Source organism: Bombina bombina, chromosome 3, assembly GCF_027579735.1.
Source record: "Bombina bombina isolate aBomBom1 chromosome 3, aBomBom1.pri, whole genome shotgun sequence".
NCBI lineage: Eukaryota > Metazoa > Chordata > Amphibia > Anura > Bombinatoridae > Bombina > Bombina bombina.
In genome coordinates, this window is record NC_069501.1 from 1,030,815,903 (window position 1) to 1,030,834,956 (window position 19,054).

The 19,054-nt window shown below is 39.9% G+C and overlaps 1 protein-coding gene across 1 annotated transcript in view; it reads left to right on the forward strand.

Annotated features, from left to right (window-relative positions):
• The first annotated feature begins 2,383 nt into the window (after positions 1-2,383).
• Positions 2,384-19,054, forward strand: part of LOC128654350 (electroneutral sodium bicarbonate exchanger 1-like) — a 150,036-nt gene continuing 133,365 nt past the window's right edge. The window contains exons 1-2 of the mRNA XM_053708231.1: positions 2,384-2,516; positions 3,458-3,593. Coding sequence (XP_053564206.1) covers positions 2,399-2,516; positions 3,458-3,593 — 254 coding nt within the window. The 5' untranslated portion in view covers positions 2,384-2,398. The remainder of the gene's footprint in view (positions 2,517-3,457; positions 3,594-19,054) is intronic.

The following is a 19,054-nucleotide window of genomic DNA, read 5'->3' on the forward strand; positions in this document are numbered from 1 at the left end:
CCCCTAAACCGAGGCCCCCCCCACATCGCCGCCACTCTATTAAATTTTTTTAACCCCTAATCTGCCGACCGCACACCGCCGCAACCTACGTTATGCCTATGTACCCCTAATCTTCTGCCCCTAATACCGCCGACACCTACATATTTATTAACCCCTAATCTGCCGCCGCCGCTATCGTTGACCCCTGCATATTTTTTTAACCCCTAATCTGCCGCTCCGTACACCGCCGCAACCTACATTATACCTATGTACCCCTAATCTGCTGCCCCTAACACAGCCGACCCCTATATTATATTTATTAATCACTAATCTGCTGCCCCCAACGTCACCTCCACCTACCTATAATTATTAACCCCTAATCTGCCGACCGGACCACACCGCTACTATAATAAATGTATTAACCCATAAAGCTAAGTCTAACCCTAACCCTAACACCCCCTAACTTAAATATAATTTAAATCTAACGAAATAAATTAACTCTTATTAAATAAATTATTCCTATTTAAAGCTAAATACTTACCTGTAAAATAAACCCTAATATAGCTACAATATAAATTATAATTATATTGTAGCTATTTTAGGATTAATATTTATTTTACAGGCAACTTTGTAATTATTTTAACCAGGTACAATAGCTATTAAATAGTTAATAACTATTTAATAGTTACCTAGTTAAAATAATTACAAAATTACCTGTAAAATAAATCCTAACCTAAGTTACAATTAAACCTAACACTACACTATCAATAAATTAATTAAATAAACTACCTACAATTACCTACAATTAAATCTAACACTACGCTATCAATAAATTAATTAAATACAATACCTACAAATAAATACAATGAAATAAACTAACTAAAGTACAAAAAATAAAAAAGAACTAAGTTACAAAAAATAAAAAAATATTTACAAACATTAGAAAAATATTACAACAATTTTAAACTAATTACACATACTCTAAGCCCCCTAATAAAATAACAAAGACCCCCAAAATAAAAAAATGCCCTACCCTATTCTAAAATTAAAATAGAAAAGCTCTTTTACCTTACCAGCCCTGAAAAGGGCCCTTTGCGGGGCATGCCCCAAAGAATTCAGCTCTTTTGCCTGTAAAAAAAACAACATACAATACCCCCCCAACATTACAACCCACCACCCACATACCCCTAATCTAACCCAAACCCCCCTTAAATAAACCTAACACTAAGCCCCTGAAGATCTCCCTACCTTGTCTTTACCACGCCGGGTTCACCAATCGATCCAGAAGAGCCTCCGATGTCTTGATCCAAGCCCAAGCGGGGGGCTGAAGATGTCCATGATCCGACTGAAGTCTTTATCCAAGCGGGAGCTGAAGAGGTCCATGATCGGCTGAAGTCTTCTATCAAGCGGCATCTTCAATCTTCTTTCTTCCGGATCCATGGTCATCCCGCCGACACGGAACATCCATCTTCGCCGACGACTTCCCCACGAATGACGGTTCCTTTAAGGGACGTCATCCAAGATGGCGTCCCTCGAATTCCGATCAGCCAATCAGCCAATCGGAATTAAGGTAGAAAAATTCTGATTGGCTGATGGAATCAGCCAATCAGATTCAAGTTCAATCCGATTGGCTGATCCGATCAGCCAATCAGATTGAGCTCGTATTCTATTGGCTGATCGGAACAGCCAATCGGATTGAACTTCTTCCATAAATTACGATGTTTGCAGAACAGTTTTATTATGATTTTTTAACAACACATTTTACTGGGCAGTTTTATTTCAATGTTTAATTTATTAATTTCATATGATTCTTAAATTACATTTTTGAGCCCTTTTGTAGTGTATTCATTGGGACATATGTATGAAGCTCCAAATGGAGCTTGATTCCCCGTGTTTTCACAAAGACCGCTGCTCCATAACCTGTCCGCCTGCTCTGAGCAGGCGGACAGACATCGCCGGAAATCAACCCGATCGAGTACGATCGGGTTGATTGACACTTCCCTGCTTGCGGCCTATTGGCCGCGAGTCTGCAGGGGGCGGCGTTGCACCAGCAGCTCTTGTGAGCTGCTGGTGCAATGCTGAATACGGCGAGCATATTGCTCGCCGTATTCAGCGATGTCTGTCGGACCTGATCCACACTGTCGGATCAGGTCCGACAGACATTGATAACTAGAGGCCATTGCCTTCACATACTTAAAAGCATGGAACACCCTTTTGCGAGACACACTGGTCTCAATGTAACAATAGTGCTGTTGAGATTTCTTAGAAAATCTTATAATCCCAGAGACCTTTAGAACAGCAGGTCTTTATTGAACATGTGTGCCAGGTTAGGGGATTCATTCTGATATTGTTTGCATTAAACCTTTTTTTTATTTTTGTTGGCATTGCAGGGCACAGAACCTTGTATGTGGGTGTTCGGATGCCACTTGGTAGACAGAGTCACAGACACCATCGGACCCATGGACAGAAACACAGAAAGCGGGATAGGATGAAGGGAGTGATACAGGAAGAAGGTCATGACGAATCATTAGCTCATGGTAAGTTTATTTGGGGCATAATTATATAGCACATGTTAGAGAAACATCAATAAAACACTGGTTAGCTTGGTTAATTAAATTATTTAGCTTGTAGTCAGTAGGGAATTTAGTTATTGTGCTGTCTTAGGGCTAAATTACAAGTGGAGCGTTAATTAATTGCACGCCTTCAAATGGGCAAATTCACCCATTTACGGGCACACGATAAATAACCAGCTATTACAAGTGTGTGGTTATTAACTATGTTTTTATTGTAAATATTTTACATTCCAATGTTCTGAACATAGGGGAATATGTTCTAAGTAGTTTAAAATAGATATTCATATATATATATATATATATATATATAAATATATATATATATATCTATACCTATATACAATTATATATATAGATATATATTGTACCAAAATACCATCAGATATATGTAGAAATATGTATTTATGAATAAATAGAACATATTCTTCTATGTGCAGAACATTGGAATGTAAAATATTCATATTTTCATGTCGGGTTAGCGCTTTGAGAATATGGGATCGAGTATGCTCGGGAGTAGGGTGTTTTTCCCTCCATTTTTTGCTCTATTGACTTCTATGAGGAATAGATTATCACGTGCAATATCCTAAATTCGACTTTTATGCGTGCAGGATTAGCGCAAGAGCAAAAACCCGACGCATGCAAAAAGCTTACTTCAAGCACAGTGAATTCTCAAACGGGAGCGTTAAGTAACGCTCCACTTGTAATCTGGCCCTAAATGCTTTAGCTCCAGCTGTGAGAACGTTTAACAGGAGCAGTTTTACAAACAGATACATATTACAAACATTTGTATGGCGTTCAATTGTACCACTTCACTTTTAAATACCACAGTAATGTTGCTGAAATAAAATGTATATATATTGATAAAACATTTTTTTCTTATGAAGTTTCCTCCTCTACTCTGTTAGATACACCTTCCCAACGAGTGCAATTTATCCTCGGCACAGAGGATGATGAGGAACACGTACCGCATGAACTGTTTACAGAGCTGGATGAGATATGCGTTAAGGATGGTGAAGATGCCGTTTGGAAGGAGACCGCTAGGTACAATACTTCTATAACTTTTAACTAGTTTACAGGTATTTTTTATATCTTCTTCCTCAGTGGTTCACAAAAAGGATACGATTTTAGCTTGTGTCGAAGGGCAATAAATCAATCAATGGTAAACAAACAAATGCAAATACAATTAATAGTAGTAATAATGTCTCAATGGGCTTTTTATTTTATTAGTTAAAAGAAACTGGCCAGAGTACACTTTTGAAAGAAGATAACACATAGCAGGCCAGATTACAAGTGGCGCGCTATTTAGCGCTTCAATCATGTGCAAAAACTGTCAGAAGTAAACTTTTAACGCATTACAAGTTGAAAGTATATTGTTTGCATCAAGACTGCATTAAATTATTCTCCCAATAGACTTTAATGAAGAGCGCAACTTAAAAAAACAAAACTAACACCTAGCGCTCACACACTAATTCGACACAATATTAGACCGATAGTGCAAACCCGAAGTTAGTAATAAATATTTTACATTCCTATGTTCTTCACTTAGGATAAAATGTTCTTTTTATTTATAAGTATTTATTTTTATATATATCTGAATTTTTGTAAAATATATATCTATACCTATATATCTATATGAATATGTACAGGTATAGATATAAAGAAATAAATATTTAGAAATATGAAGAACATTAGAATGTAAAATATTTAAAGTAAAAACTATAATTCATATTAATATTCAATAAAAAAATATTTTCCTTTTTTTTTTTTTTTTAGATATTTGAGTGGAAAGGCCTCCGAAGTATATATATTCATATGTATATATGTGTATATATGTGTTTATATGTGTATGTATGTACACGGGCCATTTTTTGCAGATCAGTGGTTCCACCCCTTGCTCTCTCTCTATCCCCCCTCTCTTTTGCTCTCTCTGCATCCCCCCTCTCTTTTGCTCTCTCTGCCCCCTCTCTTTTGCTCTCTCTCCCCCTCTCTATTTTGCTCTTTCTCCCCCCTCTCTTTTCCTCCCTCTCTTTTGCGCTCTCCTCCCTCTTCTTTTCTCTCTCTCTCTCTCCCCCTCTCTTTTGCTGTCTCTCTCCCTCCCCCTCTCTTTTGCTCTCTCTCCCCCTCTCTTTTGCTGTCTCTCTCCCTCTCTTTTGCTCTCTTTATCCCCCCTCTTTTGCTCTCTCCCCCTCTTTCTTTTGCTCTCTCCCCCCTCTCTTTTGCTGTCTCTCTCCCCCTATCTTTTGCTCTCTCTCCCCCTCTCTTTTGCTCTCTCTATCCCCCCTCTTTTGCTTTCTCTCTCCCCCCTTTATTTTTCTCTCTCTCTCCCTCTCTTTAGCTGTCTCTCTATCCCCCCTATTTTGCTCTTTCTTTCCCCCCTCTTTTGCTCTCTCTCTCCCCTCTTTTGCTCTCTCTCTCCCCCCTCTTTTGCTCTCTGTTTCTCCCCTTTCTTTTGCTCTCTTTCTCCACTCTCTTTTGCCGTCTCTCTCCCCCTCTCTTTTGCTCTTTCTCTTTCCCCTCTCTTTTGCTCTCTCTCCCCCCTCTCTTATGCTCTCTCTCTCCCCCTCTCTTTCCCCCCTCTTTTGCTCTCTCTATCCCCCATCTTTTGCTCTCTCTCCCCTTTCTTTTGCTCTCTTTTCCCCCTTTTTTTGCTGTCTCTCTCCCCCTCTCTTTTGCTCTCTCTCTCTCCCCCTCTCTTATGCTCTCTCTTTCCCCCTCTCTTTTGCTCTCTCCCCCTCTCTCTTTCCCCCCTCTCTTTTGTGCTCTCTCTCCCCTCTCTTTTGCTCTCTCTCTCCCCCTCTCTTGCTCTCTCTATCCCCCATCTTTTGCTCTCTCTCTCTTCCCTTTCTTTTGCTCTCTTTCTCCCCTTTTTTTGCTGTCTCTCTCCCCCTCTCTTTTGCTCTTTCTCTCCCCTCTCTTTTGCTCTCTCTCTCCCCCTCTCTTTTCCTCTCTCTCTCTCCCCTCCTCTCCCCCCTCTCTTTCCCCCCTCTCTTTTGCGCTCTCCTCCCTCTCTTTTGCTCTCTCTTTCCGCTTTCTCCCCCCTCCCTTTTGCTGTCTCTCTCCCTCTCTTTTGCTCTCTCTCTCCCCCTTTTTGCTCTCTCTCTCCTTTCTTTTGCTCTCCCTCCCCCCTCCCTTTTGCTCTCTCTATCCCCCTCTTTTGCTCTCTCTATCCCCCCTCTTTTGCTCTCTCTCTATCCCCTCTCTATTGCTCTCTCTCTCCCCCCCTCTCTCTCCCCCCCTCTCTCTCCCCTCTCTTGCGCTCTCCCCCTCTCTTTTGTTCTCTCTCCCCTCTCTTTTGCTCTCTCTCTCTCCCCTTTCTTCCCCCTCTCTTTTGCTGTCTCCCTCTCTTTTGCTCTCTCTCTTTCCCCTTTCTTTTGCTCTCCCTACCCCCTCTCTTTTGCTGTCTCTCTCTCTCCCTCTCTCTCTTTCCCCCCTCTTTTGAACTTTCTCTCTCCCATCCACACGGCACCACCAGGCCCCACCCACCTCACACCCGGCCCCCGTCCACGTCATGCCCGGCCCCCTCCGTGCCGTGTCCGGCTCAGCCTGCTTCACACCAGACCCCGCACGTCCGTGTTACGCCCAGCCCCGCCCTTGTCAAGCACGGTCGGCCCAGGCCCAGATGCCAGGTCAGTGTTTTGAAGGCCAGGTGTGTTTGTCCTTCCGCTGTCTCTACTGTGCATGATAGCTTCGGACAAACACACTTGGCCTTTTATATTATAGGGTAAGTACACATGTATACACATACAGTGTATTCATATGTATATATACACACATACATATTAGACATGTATATGTGTGTGTGTGTATATATATATATATATATATATATATATATACGTAGACAAAAGATGCACTCACAGGACTTTCACACAAAAAAACAATTTAATGTTGGAACGTTTTCGGGGTTCACAACCCCTTCATCAGCATACAAACGACATAAATCAAGCCTTTTATAGTGTATATGATAACAAACAAACACAAACCTTGTGCCCTCCAAAAGTGCGCCAAAGATTTCGAGTGTGGAACGCACATTGCGTTCCACCGTGAAAGCCAAGACCGGAAGTTGTGATACATCACTTCCAGTTTTCGGCAATTATAGAAAATCAATATACATTAACATGGCAAAACAATATAACTTAATTTAGCCTAAGATCTTCTTCTTGTACAATTCGTGAGGCAAAATCAAAGAGTCTAAGTGTGCATGAGCTTGTCATGCTATGTAATAATCAAGTCACTCGTGTTGTGTGTGTACACAGATCGTCATAGAGATGGTTGTCATAGTGACAATAAACAACGCTGCTTAGTGAAATAATAAAAGTGTTAGCAGCAGTGTAAAAAAGGGGAACACACGATCTTAGTATGTGCATAATGAAATAAAAATAAAATTATTTTGAACTAAAAACAGCCAATAGTTATACAGGCTTATATCTAGTGGATAAGAGTAACATTTGAGCATTGTTGCGGAGCTAGAACTAGTAATAATGTAGCATATTAGTAATAGATACCTAAAGGATTATATATAAAGAGCCGTAAATGACATGCTGAGAAGCATCTGCTTATAAAATAGCCACACTATTGACAGCGTTTGATCCAGGAGTGTAAATTTTGGATATCAATTGTGCCACATGATTGGACATATAAAAAGGGGGGATCAATCAATATCAGGTCAGCGTGGCAGTATCCATGTATACACAATACCTACAAATACGAGGTGAGGCACCTTTCCTTACAGGGGAGGGGGGGGGGCATGTTACTTACGGCACTATGGAGTGGTAGCATTCTGCCCCCATCTCCTTTAGTGGAAGCCTGGCCCTTCTATTTCAATTACCCATTCTTGCACCTACCATCCATCTCGTGGGCATAATGGAACACCCCTCAATATACATACCTCCTTGGTACACCACTGCTGTTTGTTGGACAGTCTATTCTAAAATTGATGTCTACCTTGGTTGGACTTGAGTGGGCACATAATGAATACATAAGCCTACAATCTGTTATCCACTTATTGTAACCAGGTGTTTCTCATACTATACATTATGTTAGGCTGACCTTAAACACATGTGCCTCACCTCGTATTTGTAGGTATTGTGTATACATGGATACTGCCACGCTGGCCTGATATTGATTGATCCCCCCTTTTTATATGTCCAATCATGTGGCACAATTGATATCCAAAATTTACACTCCTGGATCAAACGCTGTCAATAGTGCGGCTATTTTATAAGCAGATGCTTCTCAGCATGTCATTTATGGCTCTTTATATATAATCTTTTAGGTATCTATTACTAATATGCTACATTATTACTAGTTCTAGCTCCGCAACAATGCTCAAATGTTACTCTTATCCACTAGTTATAAGCCTGTATAACTATTGGCTGTTTTTAGTTCAAAATAATTTTATTTTTATTTCATTATGCACATACTAAGATCGTGTGTTCCCCTTTTTTACACTGCTGCTAACACTTTTATTATTTCACTAAGCAGCGTTGTTTATTGTCACTATGACACTTAGGCCTAGATTTAGAGTTGGGCGGTAGCCGTCAAAACCAGCGTTAGAGGCTCCTAACGCTGGTTTTAGGCTACCGCCGGTATTTGGAGTCAGTCATTAAAGGGTCTAATGCTCACTTTTCAGCCGCGACTTTTCCATACCGCAGATCCCCTTACGTCAATTGCGTATCCTATCTTTTCAATGGGATCTTTCTAACGCCGGTATTTAGAGTCTTGGCTGAAGTGAGCGTTAGAAATCTAACGACAAAACTCCAGCCGCAGAAAAAAGTCAGTAGTTAAGAACTTTCTGGGCTAACGCCGGTTTATAAACCTCTTAACTACTATGCTCTAAAGTACACTAACACCCATAAACTACCTATGTACCCCTAAACCGAGGTCCCCCCACATCGCCGCCACTCTATTAAATTTCTTTCATGTAATTAGCAAGAGTCCATGAGCTAGTGACGTATGGGATATACATTCCTACCAGGAGGGGCAAAGTTTCCCAAACCTCAAAATGCCTACAAATACACCCCTCACCACACCCACAAATCAGTTTTACAAACTTTGCCTCCTATGGAGGTGGTGAAGTAAGTTTGTGCTAGATTCTACGTTGATATGCGCTCCGCAGCAGGTTGGAGCCCGGTTTTCCTCTCAGCGTGCAGTGAATGTCAGAGGGATGTGAGGAGAGTATTGCCTATTTGAATTCAATGATCTCCTTCTACGGGGTCTATTTCATAGGTTCTCTGTTATCGGTCGTAGAGATTCATCTCTTACCTCCCTTTTCAGATCGACGATATACTCTTATATATATACCATTACCTCTGCTGATTTTCATTTCAGTACTGGTTTGGCTTTCTACAACATGTAGATGAGTGTCCTGGGGTAAGTAAGTCTTATTTTCTGTGACACTCTAAGCTATGGTTGGGCACTTTTTTATAAAGTTCTAAATATATTTATTCAAACATTTATTTGCCTTGACTCAGGATGTTCAACATTCCTTATTTTCAGACAGTCAGTTTCATATTTGGGATAATGCATTTGAATAAAACAATTTTTTTCTTACCTTAAAATTTGACTTTCCCTGTGGGCTGTTAGGCTCGCAGGGGCTGAAAAATGTTTTTCTGTTTCCGGCGTCATACGTGTCGCCTGAAGTTGCGTCATTTTTGACGTTCTTTTGCGCAAAAAATGTCGGCGTTCTGGATGTGGCGTCATTTTTGGCGCCAAAAGCATTTAGGCGCCAAATAATGTGGGCGTCTTATTTGGCGCTAAAAAAATATGGGCGTCACTTTTGTCTCCACATTATTTAAGTCTCATTTTTTTATTGCTTCTGGTTGCTAGAAGCTTGTTCACTGGCATTTTTTTCCCATTCCTGAAACTGTCATTTAAGGAATTTGATCAATTTTGCTTTATATGTTGTTTTTTCTATTACATATTGCAAGATGTCCCATGTTGAAGCTGAGTCAGAAGATACTTCTGGAAAATCGCTGCCTGGTGCTGGAGCTACCAAAGCTAAGTGTATCTGCTGTAAACTTTTGGTAGCTGTTCCTCCAGCTGTTGTTTGTATTGAATGTCATGACAAACTTGTTAATGCAGATACTATTTCCTTTAGTAAAGTTACATTACCTGTTGCTGTTCCATCAACATCTAATACTCAGAGTGTTCCTGATAACATAAGAGATTTTGTTTCTAAATCCATTAAGAAGGCTATGTCTGTTATTCCTCCTTCTAGTAAACGTAAAAAGTCTTTTAAAACTTCTCATTTTTCAGATGAATTTTTAAATGAACATCATCATTCTGATTCTGATAATGGCTCTTCTGGTTCAGAGGATTCTGTCTCAGAGGTTGATGCTGATAAATCTTCATATTTATTTAAAATGGAATTTATTCGTTCTTTACTTAAAGAAGTCCTAATTGCATTAGAAATTGAGGATTCTGGTCCTCTTGATACTAAATCTAAACGTTTAGATAAGGTTTTTAAATCTCCTGTAGTTATTCCAGAAGTTTTTCCTGTTCCTGGTGCTATTTCTGAAGTAATTTCCAGGGAATGGAATAATTTGGGTAAATCATTTACTCCTTCTAAACGTTTTAAGCAATTATATCCTGTGCCATCTGACAGATTAGAATTTTGGGACAAAATCCCTAAGGTTGATGGGGCTGTCTCTACTCTTGCTAAGCGTACTACCATTCCTACGGCAGATGGTACTTCCTTTAAGGATCCTTTAGATAGGAAAATTGAATCCTTTCTAAGAAAAGCTTACTTGTGTTCAGGTAATCTTCTTAGACCTGCTATATCTTTGGCGGATGTTGCTGCAGCTTCAACTTTTTGGTTGGAAGCTTTAGCGCAACAAGTAACAGATCATAATTCTCATAGCATTATTATTCTTCTTCAACATGCTAATAATTTTATTTGTGATGCCATCTTTGATATCATTAGAGTTGATGTCAGGTATATGTCTCTAGCTATTTTAGCTAGAAGAGCTTTATGGCTTAAAACTTGGAATGCTGATATGTCTTCTAAGTCTACTCTGCTTTCCCTTTCTTTCCAGGGTAATAAATTATTTGGTTCTCAGTTGGATTCTATTATCTCAACTGTTACTGGAGGGAAAGGAACTTTTTTACCACAGGATAAAAAATCTAAAGGTAAATTTAGGTCTAATAATCGTTTTCGTTCCTTTCGTCACAACAAGGAACAAAAGCCTGATCCTTCATCCTCAGGAGCGGTATCAGTTTGGAAACCATCTCCAGTCTGGAATAAATCCAAGCCTTTTAGAAAATCAAAGCCAGCTCCTAAGTCCACATGAAGGTGCGGCCCTCATTCCAGCTCAGCTGGTAGGGGGCAGATTACGTTTTTTCAAAGGAATTTGGATCAATTCTGTTCACAATCTTTGGATTCAGAATATTGTTTCAGAAGGGTACAGAATTGGCTTCAAGATAAGGCCTCCTGCAAAGAGATTTTTTCTTTCCCGTGTCCCAGTAAATCCAGCGAAGGCTCAAGCATTTCTGAAATGTGTTTCAGATCTAGAGTTGGCTGGAGTAATTATGCCAGTTCCAGTTCTGGAACAGGGGATGGGGTTTTATTCAAATCTCTTAATTGTACCAAAGAATGAGAATTCCTTCAGACCAGTTCTGGATCTAAAAATATTGAATCGTTATGTAAGGATACCAACATTCAAAATGGTAACTGTAAGGACTATCCTGCCTTTTGTTCAGCAAGGGCATTATATGTCTACAATAGATTTACAGGATGCATATCTGCATATTCCGATTCATCCAGATCACTATCAGTTTCTGAGATTCTCGTTCCTAGACAAGCATTACCAGTTTGTGGCTCTGCCGTTTGGCCTAGCAACAGCTCCAAGAATTTTTACAAAGGTTCTCGGTGCCCTTCTGTCTGTAATCAGAGAACAGGGTATTGTGGTATTTCCTTATTTGGACGATATCTTGGTACTTGCTCAGTCTTCACATTTAGCAGAATCTCATACGAATCGACTTGTGTTGTTTCTTCAAGATCATGGTTGGAGGATCAATTTACTAAAAAGTTCATTGATTCCTCAGACAAGGGTAACCTTTTTGGGTTTCCAGATAGATTCAGTGTCCATGACTCTATCTTTGACAGACAAGAGACGTCTAAAATTGATATCAGCTTGTCGAAACCTTCAGTCACAATCATTCCCTTCGGTAGCCTTATGCATGGAAATTCTAGGTCTTATGACTGCTGCATCGGACGCGATCCCCTTTGCTCGTTTTCACATGCGACCTCTTCAGCTCTGTATGCTGAACCAGTGGTGCAGGGATTACACAAAGATATCTCAATTAATATCTTTTAAACCGATTGTACGACACTCTCTGACGTGATGGACAGATCACCATCGTTTAGTTCAGGGGGCTTCTTTTGTTCTTCCGACCTGGACTGTAATCTCAACAGATGCAAGTCTTACAGGTTGGGGAGCTGTGTGGGGGTCTCTGACGGCACAAGGGGTTTGGGAATCTCAGGAGGTGAGATTACCGATCAATATTTTGGAACTCTGTGCAATTTTCAGAGCTCTTCAGTCTTGGCCTCTTCTAAAGAGAGAATCGTTCATTTGTTTTCAGACAGACAATGTCACATCTGTGGCATACATCAATCATCAAGGAGGGACTCACAGCCCTCTGGCTATGAAAGAAGTATCTCGAATTCTGGTTTGGGCGGAATCCAGCTCCTGTCTAATTTCTGCGGTTCATATCCCAGGTATAGACAATTGGGAAGCGGATTATATCAGTTGCCAAACGTTGCATCCGGGCGAATGGTCTCTTCACCCAGAGGTATTTCTTCAGATTGTCCAAATGTGGGGACTTCCAGAAATAGATCTGATGCCCTCTCATCTAAACAAGAAACTTCCCAGGTATCTGTCCAGATCCAGGGATCCTCAAGCGGAAGCAGTGGATGCATTGTCACTTCCTTGGAAGTATCATCCTGCTTATATCTTTCCGCCTCTAGTTCTTCTTCCAAGAGTGATCTCCAAGATTCTGAAGGAATGCTCGTTTGTTCTGCTGGTAGCTCCAGCATGGCCTCACAGGTTTTGGTATGCGGATCTTGTCCGGATGGCCTCTTGCCAACCGTGGACTCTTCCGTTAAGACCAGACCTTCTGTCGCAAGGTCCTTTTTTCCATCAGGATCTCAAATCCTTAAATTTAAAGGTATGTCTTTCTCATCATTTTTCCTGGCATTCTTTTAGAATTCCGAGAATTTTACAGTTTCTTCAGGATGGTTTGGATAAAGGTTTGTCTGCAAGTTCCTTGAAAGGACAAATCTCTGCTCTTTCTGTTCTTTTTCACAGAAAAATTGCTAATCTTCCTGATATTCATTGTTTTGTACAAGCTTTGGTTCGTATAAAACCTGTTATTAAGTCAATTTCTCCTCCTTGGAGTTTGAATTTGGTTCTGGGGGCTCTTAAAGCTCCTCCGTTTGAACCTATGCATTCATTGGACATTAAATTACTTTCTTGGAAAGTTTTGTTCCTTTTGGACATCTCTTCTGCCAGAAGAGTTTCTGAATTATCTGCTCTTTCTTGTGAGTCTCCTTTTCTGATTTTTCACCAGGATAAGGCGGTGTTGCGAACTTCTTTTGAATTTTTACCTAAGGTTGTGAATTCCAACAACATTAGTAGAGAAATTGTGGTTCCTTCATTATGTCCTAATCCTAAGAATTCTAAGGAGAAATCATTGCATTCTTTGGATGTAGTTAGAGCTTTGAAATATTATGTTGAAGCCACTAAGAATTTCTGAAAGACTTCTAGTCTATTTGTTATCTTTTACGGTTCTAGGAAAGGTCAGAAGGCCTCTGCCTTTTCTTTGGCATCTTGGTTGAAATCTTTAATTCATCATGCTTATGTCGAGTCGGGTAAAACTCCGCCTCAAAGGATTACAGCTCATTCTACTAGGTCAGTTTCTACTTCCTGGGCGTTTAGGAATGAAGCTTCGGTTGATCAGATTTGCAAAGCAGCAACTTGGTCTTTGCATACTTTTACTAAATTCTACCATTTTGATGTGTTTTCTTCTTCTGAAGCTGTTTTTGGTAGAAAAGTACTTCAGGCAGCTGTTTCAGTTTGAATCTTCTGCTTATGTTTTCAGTTTTTTTCATTATAAAATTTAAACTTTATTTTGGGTGTGGATTATTTTTTTCAGCGGAATTGGCTGTCTTTATTGTATCCCTCCCTCTCTAGTGACTCTTGCGTGGAAAGATCCACATCTTGGGAAGTCATTATCCCATACGTCACTAGCTCATGGACTCTTGCTAATTACATGAAAGAAAACATAATTTATGTAAGAACTTACCTGATAAATTCATTTCTTTCATATTAGCAAGAGTCCATGAGGCCCACCCTTTTTTGTGGTGGTTATGATTTTTTTGTATAAAGCACAATTATTCCAATTCCTTATTTTTTATGCTTTCGCACTTTTTTCTTATCACCCCACTTCTTGGCTATTCGTTAAACTGATTTGTGGGTGTGGTGAGGGGTGTATTTGTAGGCATTTTGAGGTTTGGGAAACTTTGCCCCTCCTGGTAGGAATGTATATCCCATACGTCACTAGCTCATGGACTCTTGCTAATATGAAAGAAATGAATTTATCAGGTAAGTTCTTACATAAATTATGTTTTTTTTAACCCCTAATCTGCCGACCGCCACCTACGTTATACTTATGTACCCCTAATCTGCTGCCCCTAACACCGCCGACCCCTATATTATATTTATTAACCCCTAACCTGCCCCCCACAACGTCGCCGCCAGCTACCTACAATAATTAACCCCTAATCTGCCGACCGCAAAGCGCCGCTACCTACGTTATCCTTATGTACCCCTAATCTGCTGCCCCTAACACCGCCGACCCCTATATTATATTTATTAACCCCTAATCTGCCCCCCTCAACGTCGCCTCCACCTGCCTAACTTATTAACCCCTAATCTGCGAGCGGACCGCACCGCTACTATAATAAAGTTATTAACCCCTAATCCGCCTCACTCCCGCCTCAATAACCCTATAATAAATAGTATTAACCTCTAATCTGCCCTCCCTAACATCGCCGACACCTAACTTCAATTATTAACCCCTAATCTGCCGACCGAATCTCGCTGCTACTGTAATAAATGGATTAACCCCTAAAGCTAAGTCTAACCCTAACCCTAACACCCCCCTAAGTTAAATATAATTTAAATCTAACGAAATAAATTAACTCTTATTAAATAAATTATTCCTATTTAAAGCTAAATACTTACCTGTAAAATAAACCCTAATATAACTACAATATAATTTATTTTACAGGTAACTTTGTATTTATTTTAACCAGGTACAATAGCTATTAAATAGTTAAGATCTATTTAATAGCTAAAATAGTTAAAATAATTACAAAATTACCTGTAAAATAAATCCTAACCTAAGTTACAATTAAACCTAACACTACACTATCAATAAATAAATTAAATAAAATACCTACAATTACCTACAATTAAACCTAACACTACACTATCAATACATTAATTAAATACAATACCTACAAATAACTACAATTAAATAAACTAACTAAAGTACAAAAAATAAAAAAGAACTAAGTTACAAAAAATAAAAAAATATTTACAAACATTAGAAAAATATTACAACAATTTTAAACTAATTACACCTACTCTAAGCCCCCTAATGAAATTACAAAGCCCCCCAAAATAAAAAAAAATGCCCTACCCTATTCTAAATTACAAAAGTTCAAAGCTCTTTTACCTTACCAGCCCTAAACTGGGCCCTTTGCGGGGCATGCCCCAAGAAATTCAGCTCTTTTGCCTGTAAAAAAACACATACAATACCCCCCCCAACATTACAACCCACCACCCACATACCCCTAATCTAACCCAAACCCCCCTTAAATAAACCTAACACTAAGCCCCTGAAGATCTTCCTACCTTATCTTCACCTCACCGGGTATCACCGATCGGTCCTGGATCCAAAATCTTCATCCAACCCAAGCGGGGGCTGGCGATCCATAATCCTTCGGCTGAAGAGGTTCAGAAGAGGCTCCAAAGTCTTCATCCTATCCGGGAAGAAGAGGCGATCCAGACCGGCAACCATCTTGATCCAAGCGGCATCTTCTATCTTCATCCGATGAGGAACGGCTCCATCGTGAAGACCTCCAGCGCGGATCAATCTTCTTCCGACGACGTCCAACTGAAGAATGACGGTTCCTTCAAGGGACGTCATCCAAGATGGCGTCCCTCGAATTCTATCAGCCAATCGGAATTAAGGTAGGAAAATTCTTATTGGCTGATGGAATCAGCCAATCAGAATCAAGTTCAATCCGATTGGCTGATCCGATCAGCCAATCAGATTGAGCTCGCATTCTATTGGCTGTTCCGATCATATACGGTATACTGAGTAGTCTTTTGAATACACATTCAGGGTTTTTCTTATAAAAAGTGGTTATAATTTTGATATGGAATTACTCTATTAAATAGTTAAGCATGAAATATGTTAAAAGAGAACAAGGAGAATCCTCCAACTCGGCTGTATATTCTTAATATGCTGAATATAATATTAAATAAGGCAAATAATTAAAAAATAAAGAAGGAAAAAAATGTCTTGTAGTAAATAAGGATAAAGCAACCAGGCAGAATAGACTGCGGTGTCATTTTAGCCCAAGCGTGCATTATAGGTCCAGGATTTTGCAATCTGTGTATTCATTTATTTCACACTATAATCATGTTGTGTATTGATTTTATGTCCTTCTCGTGCTGGCAAATATTTGAATTAAATGATATGTGAATTTAACTGCCTCATGGCCCCGGCCGCTGGCCAATGAGAGGAGACACATGTTTTGTAAGTATGATTTCCAGCTGTAATGTGAGATAGTTAATGCTAGCCTCTGATATAGAAGGTGTAGTAGTTGTCCTCTGGGGGCCCCCACTAACCCCTGTGGCAACTGTGCATAAACAAATGTTTACAGAGATCTATGCTAGTAGTGGAGCGTTGACATAATCTCAGAATGATTAACCTTGACACATAGTGGAAAACCAATAGCGTTGACGTCCGCAACACATTCAGGCAGTTTTTGTGTATCCCCCTGGGACCCCCCTCATACCGATAATAGAAAAGGTTTTGGAAAACAGCACACTGTTGAATTAGGCTTGTGGGGCATGGAATGCAGGACCTGCCAAGTCCCAGGATACAGTCCAAACAACAAAGGTATTCCAGCCTCCAGAAAATTTAAAAAGAACCTTTATTTTTCTTACATGTGCCTGTGGTCCTCAGAAGAAAAACATACTATGTTTTTCTTCTGAGGACCCCATGTAAGAAAAATAAAGGTTCTTTTTAAATTTTCTGGAGGCTGGAATACCTTTTGTTGTTTGGACCCCCCTCATCCCCACAGGATGTGCAAAAGGACGATAGTAGTTACATAGCACATCATACACATTATAGTAGGTAGAAACATGCTAAACCCACACTGAGACCGCCAATACATGGTAAAATAAACACTTTAGTACCCAGCTTGAAGTGCAGCTAATTATTGGTGCTTTTAAGTCAGCCTATTAAACAATATTCTAGATATGGAGAACAGTTCACATTATAGCTTGCATGAGAGTCCAACATTTAACTAATCTTAACACATTTACCCGATAGGTGTAAATAATTGTAAGTAAAGGTTGTGTGTTGTCCAGAAAGGGCATCTGCAGACTACCCTACCCCAGATCCAGGATATATCCAACACTGAAAGGATAGAAGCAAGTCCCATCTGTCACAATTGGGCACGGGCGGCATTGAGGCTTGTATGAGGGATTAAATGTAGAGGATCGCCCATCCATTCTCCATGATGTCTCTGATGATTTACGAGTCATGAAGTCACGAAATTCCTCCAGATTTAGTGGGTGTGGCTCTATTTTAGCTTGATCCGATCTCCCCCCCTGTTGTGTGCAGTGACACCTACTCTTTTATGAGCCATGGGACCGGCCCCGCGATAAAGGTTTTTTCAGAGATGTAATCTTTATGGCATCTTTTTTAAGCAGAGATTCCTTAGCTTTCGTAATGCAAGGAGACGTGACAGCTCTCTGTGCTGGTTGCGGGCCACGCTGTATCTGGTGGGCCATTAAGTGGAGTGAGGGCGCCATGCTTTCGGAGCGGTCCGCATCTTTTGATTCAGTTGTATTTGTGAATACCCCTTGCATCAGGTAATCATAAGGGGCTTTAGCCATCAACTTTTGCATAATATATTCAAGCCCTTTTAGACATGGGTCGGGCTGTTGTATGGGGTATTCTCCCTCCATATCCGCCATCTTAGATGTCGTCTAGGTGCAAAGTCACTGGTATCGTATCAGAAAATGTTCTCCTTTATGGATGTAGATGCCTCATTGTATTTTATTTAATGAATGTATTATCTAGTTGGGGTCAGCAACGTCAGAATTTTCCGAGGGGGAAGCGTCGCCTGTTATGAGCCGCTGCTCCAGGCCCTTATTGTCCAATCCGGAGTTCTAGTGTCAAGAACACAGCCACAATTGCAGTGATGGGCTATTTGACCGGAGCTCTTGGATGTGCGACCGTTGAGGTATGCTGCTTGGACACGGCCCCAAACCCTTATAAATATTTTTAATCTTTATTTATATGATTCATTTTATCAGATAGTTTATATATGAATGTAACACTTTATCTTAATGTATTTATGTTGTGCTTGGTGGAACTTTTTTTTAGCCCTCTACCTTTACGTGAGGACTTCAGTCGTGCTAACCAGATGAGCGCAAAATTTGTGTTTACTTTCAATTTGTAATACGCACTCAAGTTAATGTGGGTGCGATATTGCAATATCACGCCTGTGCTAACTATATTGCGACACTTGTAATCTAGCCCTGTATGTCTTAAAGGGACAATAAAGTAAAAATTAAACATGATTCAGTTAGGGCAAGCCATTTTAAACAACTTTCCAAATTGCTTTTATCATCAAATTTGCTTTGTTCTCTTGGAATTCTTAGTTGAAACTAAACCTAGATAGGCTCATATGCTAATTTCTATGCTCTTGAAGGTCGTCTCTTATCTCAGTTAATTTTACCGTTTTTCACCGTTAGACAGTGTTAGTTTATGCGTGAATTTTAGATAACATTGTGCTCACTCCTGTGGAGTTATGCAGGAATCAGCACTGATAGGCTAAAATGCAAGTTTGTAAATAGCACAAGGGGGAAGTCTGTAGAGGCTTAGATACAAGGTAATCACAGAGGAAAAGAAGTCTATTAATATAGCCGTGTTGGTTATGCAAAACTGTGAAATGGGTAATAAAAGGATTATCTATCTTTTTAAACAATAAACATTTTCCAGTAGACTGTCCCTTTAATAAAGATTCATACAAATCCTAGTAACAATTTCAAGGACATATATTTTTATAGTGTATTATTTTAGCAGAATACTTGCGTGCAGTGGAGATAAGAGCACTTTTCAAAGCTTATTTTCTGCTTTCCACCAGTGCAAGGCAAAGTAAAGGTTATCTGTAATCATGCAAGGAGCAGAGT